This window comes from Odontesthes bonariensis, chromosome 22 (genome assembly GCF_027942865.1).
Source record: "Odontesthes bonariensis isolate fOdoBon6 chromosome 22, fOdoBon6.hap1, whole genome shotgun sequence".
In the NCBI taxonomy this organism is placed as follows: Eukaryota; Metazoa; Chordata; class Actinopteri; order Atheriniformes; family Atherinopsidae; genus Odontesthes; species Odontesthes bonariensis.
The window spans coordinates 28368291-28380377 of NC_134527.1; the positions used below are offsets into that span (position 1 = coordinate 28368291).

The 12087-nt window shown below is 46.1% G+C and overlaps 1 protein-coding gene across 1 annotated transcript; it reads left to right on the plus strand.

The window, feature by feature from the left end:
- The first annotated feature begins 4083 nt into the window (after positions 1-4083).
- Positions 4084-11870, plus strand: abraxas1 (abraxas 1, BRCA1 A complex subunit). The gene is made up of 9 exons (XM_075455456.1): positions 4084-4208; positions 4774-4864; positions 5059-5095; positions 5175-5241; positions 8332-8528; positions 8609-8728; positions 8806-8890; positions 11205-11313; positions 11392-11870. The coding sequence occupies exons 1-9, from the start codon at positions 4128-4130 to the stop codon at positions 11646-11648; spliced, it is 1044 nt and encodes a 347-aa protein (XP_075311571.1). The 5' UTR covers positions 4084-4127; the 3' UTR covers positions 11649-11870.
- The last annotated feature ends 217 nt before the right edge of the window (positions 11871-12087 follow it).

Genomic DNA, 12087 nt, shown 5'->3' on the forward strand with positions numbered 1-12087 from the left:
AAACTACAACTAACATAAATACAACAAAATTCAAACTACAACAATAATCATCAACACAACAAACTCGAACTATGACAGTCAAAAAAAACAACAAAAATAAAACTTGTTTCTTTTATTGTTATTTGCATTATTATTATTACTTGTTTATGTGGCCTGTTTTTCATTTTTCAGCAGTTTTCACACATTTCGTTTTCTAGGCAAGTTCCAGAGGGGCTGCATGTGAGAACACATTCAGTCCAGATTAAGGACTTTAATTTCCAGAACAGTCTTTTTACATCACATCCTGCTACTTCTGCAGTCCACGCAGGCTAGGCAAGGCAAGGCATCTTTATTTATATAGCGCATTTCATACCACAGGCAACCACTCTGTGTGAGAACGGATCTCCAAATAAGAGGTATGAATCCAGTTTGGGTTCAGGAAGGAGACACCCTCTCTACCTTAAAGATTAGACTTAAAACTTTCCTTTTTTATAAAGCTTATAGTTAGGAATGTCTCAGGTCTAGACTGCTGGGGGACCTCCCATGATGCACCTCTTCTCTCTCTGCTCTCTTTACTCTCCATGTACATATGAAATTATTGTTGTCATTAACTTGTGTTTCTCTTTCTCTGCAGGTATCCCTGGCCTGATGTTATGGTGCTTGTTGTCCCCTCTTTTCTGTCCTCTCAACCAATGTTCCCTCTAATTTTTCATGTGTCTGGGCACAAGCTCCCTGAGGACCACTGTGAGCAACATCAGATGTGCACGCTGTGGCCACACACCTGTATCACACCTGTTCAAAACCTTGGATCATAGCAAGTTACATGGCTTATTAAAAGAATCAAATCACAGCAGCAATTTTCATTTGTTTACTTTTAATATAAGCAATTTGGCCCACTTAAAATGAAAAAGACAAAAATCTTGTTGTTCATGAGACGTGTAGTATGTTATATGTTATATGTGAGAGTGATGCTTTGGCAATGGGAAGAGTCATCCTTGCAGCCTGCATGTTTTGTAGAGTAGACCTTTCTCAGTCGAAAAAGGAAAAATCCCACCCAGTTTCACCGCTTGTTCTTCTATTTGCACATACTCAGACAGCCATACCATCCTAAAAGAACCGCATTTCTTTTTTACTTTGGCTTGGGGAGTGGATGTGTCGCTGGCGCTGCCCATTTGTTTCGCCATGATAAGGGGTTGCGACTTAGCTCCTAACTCAGCCGCACTGTTCTCAGCTAACTATAGGTTAAGAAATTAACCCCGGTTCTCTGAAACATGAGTTTCAGAGAAACAATTTAGCCCCCTGCAGAGATTGGGCTAAATTGGTCTAATTAATTAGATTAGATTAGGTCTAGTATTAGATATTAATTAATACATTTATGGTGAATTTTATTTTATGCGCCGCATAGATTTTCTTGTGCGCTGAGAATGTGCGAGCAGTGCACGATTGCGCAGGCGCGCAGCCATTGTTTTTAATGGTATGCATTGCACCACTTTGCGCATGCTTTTATATCCACTAGTGTAATTGCAGACACATGGGTGTGTTAATTGTTTATCAGTATTAATTGTTCATGTATCTCAAATGTGCACATCACTGTCTGAGGACTAATTGTTTTCACATTTATTTATTATAAAAGTTTCCCAACGTCACCTTAGGTGTCGCCAAAGAATAAACAGCTGTAGAAAAGTGCGTACGCCAGCCCTGAAGTTGGCGTGAGGCACCGCACATTTCCACGGTCATTTCACTCTTGATACATCTGATCGTTGACGTGAAAAGGTGCGTACGCCACTATTTTGTGCGTACGCACGCTTTGTACATGAGGCCCCTGGCTGTTTGGTGGAATTGGGTTTGATCGGCGTGTTTCTCTGGAGTTGTGGCTCTAGCAAGTTGCATATTTGCAGCAGCACAGTCCTTGGCAGTCTTAATTGCGATGTCAGCCATTCGTCTGTCTCCGCAAGGATATCTACACATTCTCCTCAAGAGCCTGACGCGCTAAGGCATCCAAAAGTAGCAAGTCAGCCGCTGGTTACACTTCCCATTGAAATATTTTAGCAGTGTAGCTGTAAGTTAGCAGCAGATGCTACAATGCTTTCTCATCAACAGGAATGGACTAAGCCGAGTACACAGCGTTCAATGTAGCAACGAGATTAGAGGAGAGAACCGGTGTTGTGTTGAAAACACACCTTATCCACACAGCTGTGCAAGTGCAGGTGGAATTGTATTGAGAATGAGGAGTCACGTGAGCCGGTCGGCCATGTTGGCAGGAGACGCTATTGGTTGCCAGGGGCAACGCAATCAGAACTTAACGGAGGCGCGCCAATATATTCCAGATATCTTTAAATTTCCCACATTTATCATTTCGGCAGGACAGAGACTAATACAATAAAAAAAAGAAAGAAAGCAAAGCAATGCAGAAAGATAAGGCGAAAGAAAAGGGACCTTACAGGGACAAGCTTATTACAAGCGCAAAGCAGCGGTATTTGGAGAAGCTCTCGAGCATCCAAAATATTGATCCTTACGAGCTCCCTGCAGCAGAATGGCACAGAGACCTGGACCAGTTACCTCCGTGCACATATAGCTATGGACATAGTAAATTATCTTGTCTTTGGTGTAAGTTACTACACTATGCAGAAGTTTAAAAGTCACAAATCTTTGGAATCGTACGAGACTTTCTGCTGTGGCTGGGTGCAGGACTTGGCCATCTACAAGCCAATACTTCACTGTGTTATCATCACCACTCAGAAAGTTCTCATTCATCCGATATTCATCAAGTTCCCTCTTCAGCTCTCTGTTTTCTTCCATAAGACTGTTGATAACATCTCGTCTAGATGTGCAAAGTCCACATCCCATGTCCTGGGCTGGTGATGGCGGCTGCTCCAGATGCTGGGTCCTGCGCTGTACTTGCCGCTGATATCGCGCTACATCTGTCTCTTTAACATCATTGTGGCCTAATCGCAGGGATGGTGTCCAGTCAGGGTGGTTCTCCAACATCTCATATGATGGCTTACCTACAACAGAATAAATAGTTTATGAAAAAATCTATGCAATCACTCCAAACCCATCACAGAACACATGCAAAATGAAGATAAAGCCTGAGAGGGTAACGCTGCTCATGGTATGACGGGCTGAGGGGGTACACATTAACACATTAGCCACATTAGGGGGTAGTTAACATTAATTTTCTTAGAGGCAACAGTTTGCTAGATAGTTAGCTAGGCAGCAACGCCAGGTGCACTTCAGGGTTTGCAACAACATAAGGTAACTTCGTAGCTTTAAGAGACAACAACATAAAGAGGTTTTTAGAGAACGTACCCAGTGAAAATGCAGAGAACACACTCTCATCGACAGAGGGGTGCAATCGAAAGTAAGGTCCTTTCTTCTTATTGCAGCCAACCAAGCAATTCGGCGTCTCCTCGTCAGGTCAGACACCTGCTCTCCCTGATGCTGCATCCATTTAGGAAACCGAAAAAAATGTATTTCGTTGTTCCTATGTTTCCCAAACGCATTGTGTGAGGTACTGGAACAGTTCTTCACACAGTAGTGATTTCCAGGCATGTTCTTGCAATTTTCGCACTGTTTAAACTTACTGATTTAACAACACACGCGTACACTGTAAACCAACGGAGAGAATGACGTTTTCACGCTAGCATCCTGCCAACATGGTGGATAGGGGCGGGGCTCTGTACTATGACGACAACTCCTCATTCTCAAATTAAAAGCACTGGAGAAATTAAAGAACGTGACCCCCACAGTACTGCCTGCTTTGTTTTTTTTTCTTTACTTATTTGAAAAAACAAAAAAAACAAGCATTCCTTAAACCCAACCTCAGAGAACACAGCTACATTTCACTGTAGAAAAAACGCCTCCTAAAAGTTGGATTTTCAGAATAGTTGTATTTAAAGTAGTTTTTCTACCTTCCAACACACATTTATTATCAAATTTTGTTTTTTCCCCTGTTGTATTGTTGGCTTCAATTGGATTGTATCTTTGAAATGCCTTGAGATTACGTTTGTTGTGATTTGACGCTTTATAAATTAAACTGAACTGAAACGAAGAGTTCTCTGTTGTTGTTTTTGTGCAGTGTTTGGAACTTCGGGGCCACCGTAGTCGGCGCCTCTTCTGGGCTCTGTATCCTGATATCAACAAGCATCATGTCGGAACCGACTGTACGTGTGTCTGGGATAGTGATGGCTTCCCTCATGTTCCAGCATTTGAACAATAATTCCGACGTGGTGAGGAGCTCCTGCATACCTCTTTAAATTCTGTGTTTTTTTTCAGTGGAATCCGCCGCTCGGTCAGATTACCGAGTGAACAAGAAAGTTAGCAAACGCTGTTAACGAACTTTGAAGTGGACTCATCCGCATATAATAGTTAAATTATCAAATGTTTATCACGTAGTTGGGTGCAGTGCGGCGTGTGTATCTGATAAGTGAAGTTAAAACCCCTACAGTGATGTTACTGCAACTTTTTAACAAAGCTAACGGCTATCGGTTATGACATACCTAACCAGGCTGCATTCAAATATCCTTTAAATTAAAGTGAAACCAACTAGTAAGAAGATATATACACTTTGTAAAACTGAGTAAATACATTCTATGATATATGAAGGTCTGCTGGTAAATTTGGCATATATCGTATCCACTAAACGAATTTTCTATTCGTCACATAGATTGTTTAATAAGTGGCGCCCAGTTACAATTCATTGTCATGTTGAGTGAGTAGTTAAAACTGAGGTCAAGTGTGGGTGCACACTCTCAAGTGATGTCTCCATCCATGTGATGTCTGGTTTCTGTTTAGGAGGGTCTCTTGCTCGGAGAGAGCAGGTTTGATGAGCAGGTCACCATCAGCGACTCTCAGTCTGATCATATCCACATCGAGGAAGTATACAGTAAGTACTGAGGTACACGTAGTTTACTGGACTGAATACATCCCAAAATTGTGGATTTTTCTTACACAAAGGTGAGAAATCTGGTAGTTTTGGGGTGAATACTTTTGTACTCTTCGCTTCTTGGACTTTTGAAGGTGATAGTTTGTGTACTTGTACAAAGCCTTCATTGTGTGTAATGTGCGTTTCTCTGACAGACGTCCAGAAGTACGTCTTCTGCCGCAGGGTGAACACGTGAGTACTGCAAACACGATGAGGTGTTAGAGTGACATGTTTTACATGACTGTTATGTTTGTGTGATGGTGTGTGTCAGTCTGTACAGCAGCTCTGGGGAGGTGAACATGAAGGCGCTGCAGGAGATGCTGGCAGACAACAAACAGGTGAGCAATGAAGGTGTCAGCGTGGTGTTTGGCATAGTCCATAAAGCAAAGGATGTTTGGCCCGAATGTGGGCCATTACTGATCCAAAAGTGGACCAGATTAGACTCAAATGTGTCCACTATCTGGGGCTCAGGTGGGGAAATTTCTCAATTCAAAGATACGTCTTGGTGTGGACGTGAATGATTATGCATCATTGCAGTGATAGAACATAACTGACTAGTTTAAGCCAACACAGATTAAAGTCAAAGTCAGGTTTATTGTCAATTTCTTCATATATACAAGACATACAGAGAGATCGAAATTGCGTTCCTAACTATCCCACGGTGAAGATAGGACAAGACATTTACCAATGTGGGGCACAAATGATCTTTCCTGCTGTGTTCACTTTGCGCTGCAGGGCTTTCCTGTTGTAGTCAGTGCAGCTCCCGCCTCACACAGTGATGCAGCTGGAGAGGATGCTTTCCATGGTGCCTCTGTAGAATGTGCACATGATGGGTGGTGGTGCACTCGCTCGCTTCAGTTTGCGCAGTAAGTAGAGGCGCCGTTGGGCTGTCTTCGCCAGTGCTGCAGTGTTGGTGTTCCAGGAGAGGTCCTCACTGATGTGCACCCCCAGGAATCTGGTGCTGCTCACTCTCTCCACAGCAGCACCATCGATGGTCAGTGGCAGGTGATGGGTGTGGCCTCTCTGGAAGTTGACAACAATCTCCTTGGTCTTGCTGACATTCAGTAGGAGATTGTTGTTTCTGCACCACGTGGTCAGAAGGTCGACCTCCTTCCTGTAGTGAGTCGTCGCCCTTGGTGATGAGACCCACCAGAGTTGTATCGTCCGCAAACTTCACTATGTGATTGGTGCTGAAGGATGTTGAGCAGTCGTGTGTCAGCAGGGTGAAGAGCAGGGGGCTGAGCACACAGCCTTGGGGGGCCCCTGTGTTCAGTGTGATGCTGCTTGAGATGTTGTTGCCGACACGTACTGCTCGCGGCCTCTGAGTGAGGAAGTCCAGCAGCCAGTTGCATAGTGAGGTGCTGAGCCCCAGATTGTCCAGTTTGTGGATGAGGTGTTGTGGGATTATGGTGTTAAATTCTGAACTAAAGTCTATGAACAGCATTCTCACATACAAGTCTTTTTTGTCCAGGTGGGTGAGGGCTGGGTGGAGGGCAGAGCAGATTGCATCCTCTGTAGATCGTTTGGCTCGGTATGTAAACTGGTAGGGGTCCAGGGTGGGGGGGGGGTGGATGTGATGTGTGACATGACTAGCCGTTCGAAGCACTTCATGATGATGGGAATCAGTGCCACAGGACGGTAGTCGTTGAAACAGGATGGAGCAGATTTCTTCGGCACAGGTATGATGGTGGCGGTCTTGAAGCACGACGGAACAACAGCTTGCCTCAGAGAAGTGTTAAAAATGTCTGTGAAGACATCCTTGAGCTCCTTTGCACAGTCCTTCAGCACACGACCGGGGATGTTGTCTGGACCTGTGGCCTTGCGGGAGTTGATAGAGGTGAGTGTCCTTTTTACGCTGGCAGCAGACAGGCGCAGGGTCTGATGGTGAGGAGGGGGGGTGTCTTCTATGGGCAAGTGTTGTTCTGTTCTTCAAAGCGTGCGAAGAAGCTGTTCAGGTTGTTGAGCAGCTCTGTGTTGCTATGGCAGCTCTGTGGCGCAGGCTTGTAGTCCGTGATGGCCTGAATGCCCTGCCATAGGCTCTGTGCGTCTCTGCTGTCCCTGAAGTGGGAGGTTATTTTTTGTGTGTAATCCTTTTTTGCTTTCCTGATGCCGCTGGACAGGTTGGCTGTTGCTGTTCTCAGGCCAGATTCGTCCCCAGCTCTGAAGGCGTTGCCTCAGCAGCCTGTGAACGTCCCCTGTCAGCCATGGCTTCCGGTTAGCTCGGGTGATGATGTTTTTTATGTGGGTCACATCATCGATGCATTTGCTGATGTAGGAGGTCACGGTGTCTGTGTACTCCTCAATGTCTGTATGGTTGTTGTTGTCGGTGGCTTCCTGCTTAAACATTTCCCAACCAACAGGTACTTTGACCAAAGCCTGTCTCAATAATCTCAGGAACTTCCTTAAACTTAACAGCAACAAAACCGAGGCCCTGCTCATCGGCTCCAAATCCATCCTCACCAAATCACATCACAACCCAGTTCCACCCATCATCATCGACAGATTTCCTGTTCCCTTTTCACCCCAAGTCAAGAGCCTCTGCGTTATTCTGGAGAGCAGCCTTTCATTTGCACCCCACATTCAAAATATCACCCGGACCGCATTCTTCCACCTCCGCAACATCTCCAGACTCCGCCCATCACTGAAATCCTGGTTCATTCATTTGTCACATCCCACATTGACTATTGCAATGCCCTGCTCACCGGACTCCCCACCAAACTCATTAACAGACTGCAAATCATTCAGAATTCAGACGCCCGGATCATCACCGGTACCAAATCTTCAGACCACATCACCCCTGTTCTCATTCAACTTCACTGGCTCCCAGTACAATACCGCATTCACTACAAAAATCTTCTCCTCACCTATAAAGATCTCCACAACCTAGCCCCCACCTACCTCAGCGACCTCCTTCACCAACACACTCCCTCCCGCACCCTCCGCTCAACCTCTGCCGGACTACTAACCATCCCCACGTCACGCCTCAGCACCATGGGTGACCGAGCCTTCAGCTGCTCAGCACCCAGGCTCTGGAACTCCCTCCCCCCACTCACAAGACAGTCAGACTCCATCACATCATTCAAATCCCAACTTAAAACTCACCTATTCAAACTGGCATACTCCCTATAACTGGACTCTGTGCACTTCTGTTTTATGTTGTCTCATGTTTTTATGCTTTTATTATTTTCTATGCTCTTAATTCTAATGTAAGGTGACCTTGGGTGACCTGAAAGGCACCTCCAAATAAAATGTTGTATTATTATTATCTCAGTAAGACCTCAGAAAAAAAGAAAACAGATGCATTGAGTTGTTAATCGTGAGGAAAACTCTGTTGACATGTCCTGGGTTTGGTTTTGTTTATCTGGCCTGTTCGTTGTCCTCGGCACTTGGCGTTGACGTGTTTGACGCGACGTGTTCTGTGTGTGCAGGACAGCGTGATCGGCTGGTACCGGCAGCGCAGGAACTCAGAGCAGCACATGACGTTCAGGGAGAAGCTGGTCCACGATAAGCTGAAGAGCGCCCTGTCCAACCCTCACTTGATCTTCATGCTGCTGACGCCCAGCAGAGTGACGCCGACAGGCTCCACCCACAGGACGGAATACTCCGCCTTCATTTCCCGCAGCAGGTGAGCCTGAACCCGTCTGTCATGTGAGCCGCTGACATGCATGTGACATGCAGATAAAGAGCTGTGTTTCTTCTGTGAAGGCGCTTTGTGAACGTACCCGTGCTGGTCAACAACCTGGGTCTGCTGGAGCAGCAGGCGTACTGGAAGGTGTCGGCCCCGTGCTCGGCAGAAGGTTACAGCCTCACCATGAAGAAACACGGGTACCGTCCCCGCACACGCCAGCACCTTCACGCCACGTCCGTGTTCCAGCTCACGTAGCTGTGATTCTCTGTTTCAGGTCCAAGTTCTTCTCCTCCAACGGGCAGCTGAGGGAGGTGAATGAGATGGATAAGATGAACGAGTCGATGCAGGCGGAGCTTCAGGTGAGAGTATTGATATCGACACACAAATGTTTTTAAATCTTCCAGTCAGGGTTCAGAACCTACTTTGTGCCTGTAGGTAATCACACATCTGATCGAACAAACATGGCATGTGGACTAGAAAGAAACAAGTGGGTGATCCAGCATTTCCTTCAGTTAAACAAAAACAAAGCAGAGCTCATTGTCTTTGGAGCCAAAGAAGAAAAGTGAGGAAAAATCTGAGCTCAGCTTCAGTTTGTAATGTTAAAAACCACGAACCAGGCCAGAAATCTGGGTGTCATTATGGACTCAGACCTGAACTCAGCTGAGTTATGATGTCAGCTGACTATCACCTGGAGAATGAAAGATTATCAGACAGCTGATTCAGTCCTCCCTGAGACCAGAGAAGTGGATCGTATCCCTCCATGCTGAGGTCTCTACACTGCATCCTGTTGGTTTTAAACCCTGCTGTTGGTCTTTAAAGCTTTAAATGGTTTCATCTCAGATCCTCTGCTACGTTCTCAACCTTCAGGAACAGGTTTGCTTTGTGTCCTCAGAGTTGGAACCAAACATGGAGAAGCTGCTTTCAGTTTTTATGTACTCTAAGGCCTTGTCCACACGTAGCCGGGTATTTTTAAAACCGAATGTTCCCCCCCCTCCGTTTATAAAAAAATCTGTATCCACATTACCTTGTTTTCGAAAAAAACACCTTCCACACATAACCGAACATCTGCGTTTTCACCTGTCTTGACAACCCAAATGCATTTGCTGTTTTGCGCAATCTGCCCTCGTCAGCTAAATAATAAAGTGTGCACGCCACTTTTTTGAGCACACGGACAGGTGATCGTATGTATGACAGTGGACTGCCCCTCGATATGAGGACGTAATAATTCCGACAGCGACAGGAGTGAGGAGTACGACTTGGGCGTGTAAAATCAAGGCAATAAACAGCGCCTGCACAATAATAACCACCACAGTTCTCAAGGCATCCATGCTTCTTCAGTAAACAAAGGTCGCACTTTAGACTTTTAAGCAGATTTGTTGTTGTTTTGGCGCATATTGTGACGTTCGAAAACGCAAATCTCCGGTTATCTCTGTCTACACGCAGCTGCATAAACGGAGTTTTCAAAAATCTTCACTTTGCCCGGAGTTTTTAAAAACATTCGTTTACGGTGCGTTTTTATGCGTTTTCATGTGGATGACAGGTCCAAACGTAGAAAAATATATTCGTTTTAGCAGATACCCGGCTACGTGTGGATGGGGCCTAAAGGAATTATGTGGGGGATGCTGAGGGAGTATGGGGTCCCTGAATAACAAATGCCTCGTTTCCACTATGCAGTCCGGTACGGGTCGGTTCGCTTATTTCAGTGTTTCCACTACCACCAAAGCGTACCGGTCCCATGGAACCCGTTACCATTTTCGTAACCCTTCTGCTTGGGGTACCTAGCACACAGGACCGGTTCCAGGCTCTGCTCTCCGGTGTTGGTGAGGAGGCTGTGCAGCGGGAGCTCGATGGCGCTGTGCCAAACCAAAAGGTTTTCCAGCTGATTGCTGCAAAAATGGCAGAGAGTGGTTTCAACCGGACCTGAGCCAGTGTGGCATTAAGCTGAAGAAGCTTGGAGGTGGTTCCACATAATGGATGCTATTTGTTATTTGCTGTTATTTGCTATTTACGCTTCGGCACGCAATCCGCCCACCCCTGAGGGTCCCCTTTGTACAGTGGGAATGCAAGCTGACCCCAAAGCGACCCGACCCGTACTGGACTGCATAGTGGAAACAAGGCTAAAGTAAGAGCTGTGTCCCCATCCTTGGTCCAAAGTGGAGCTGCTTTACGTTGTGTTGGACTCCATCAGGGCTGCCTCTGGTCACAGATCCTGTTTGTGGTTCTCATGGACCGGATCTGGAGGTGTCGCCGGGGAGAGGAGGGCGTCTGGTTTGGGAACCTCAGGGTTACATCTCTGCTTTCTGCAGATGATGTGGTTCTGTTGGCTTCTTCAAGCCATGACCTTCAGTTCACAGCTGAGTGTGAAGCAGCCGGGATGCTCTTCCAGATCTGCGGCCATGGTTCTTAACCGAAAAAAGGTGGAATGCCCTCCAGCTCTTCCTTTCCACCTTCCACTCCACCTTTTTCGGGAGAGGTGGAGGTTCTGGGGAGAGGGATGTCTGGGTTTCCCTCCTGGACCTGTTGGTTCTGAGACCCGACCTCAGATAAGAGGATGATAGATGCGCTGTACCGCTTTCTGATTTACTTTGTTTACTGTAACATTCTCTGTGAAACACTTTGAATCCCCTTGTTGAAATGTGTGTTATAAATCAATTTGTCTTTCCTTTGTAACAGAAAGCATGCAGAGACGTGGAGGAGAGCGAACGTCGGGTTGAGGCGCTACAGACGGAGGTTTCGGCTCTCAGGAGGAGACTAACCCAGAGAGCAGCGGTAGAAGATGGCGGTAAGCTGCAGACTGACCTGCCTGCATCATGTTTTCTCATCAGGCTCCTCCTCACTCTGTTTTTTTTTCTTCCAACAGAAACTGACGTCCCACCAGAGCCGAGGAGCAACCTGCTGCTGCTGGAGGCCGTCAGAGCTGTGCTGGGCTGCTCACCGCTGTTCCTCAGGCAGACCTTAACCCTGCAGGCCTTCCCCGTCCCCGACCGAGACGCTTCCACGGTGACGCAGGAAAACTCAGACACGGCGCCGGAGCAGCCGAACGGCACGAACTGTCGCAAGAGGCAGCGAGAGACGCTGCCAGAGAGGGAGGGGAAACGCAGGAGGAGCAGGTGCTAACGAGAAGAGAAATCCAAAACCGTCTTTCAGATGATGTTATAGTAGAAACGTTCATGTATTAATCTGATACCAACTCATCTGTGTATTTATATTTATTTTCAGGATGTATTTTATCACCATCTTCATTTATTTCATGCAGATGTTTTTGTACTATTAATTATTGCTGTGTCCCTTTAACAGAGTCTGACAGTTTGTTAGAGCTTGTTAAAAACTGATTATTGATAAAGATGTTTGTTTACAAGCTGCTGCAGGGATCCTCGTTATTGGTTCGACTTAAAAAACAGAAATCATCCAGAACCTTCCGGGCAGGTTTTGGTGACTCGGGTTTCTGGTTCGTTCAGACTGAAACATTTCAAATGAAGTGAACACAGGTTTGTGGAATCAGAGTTAGAAACCGACTCGCTGTTGGGACGTAAGGCACCCTGAAGCCCTAAAACAC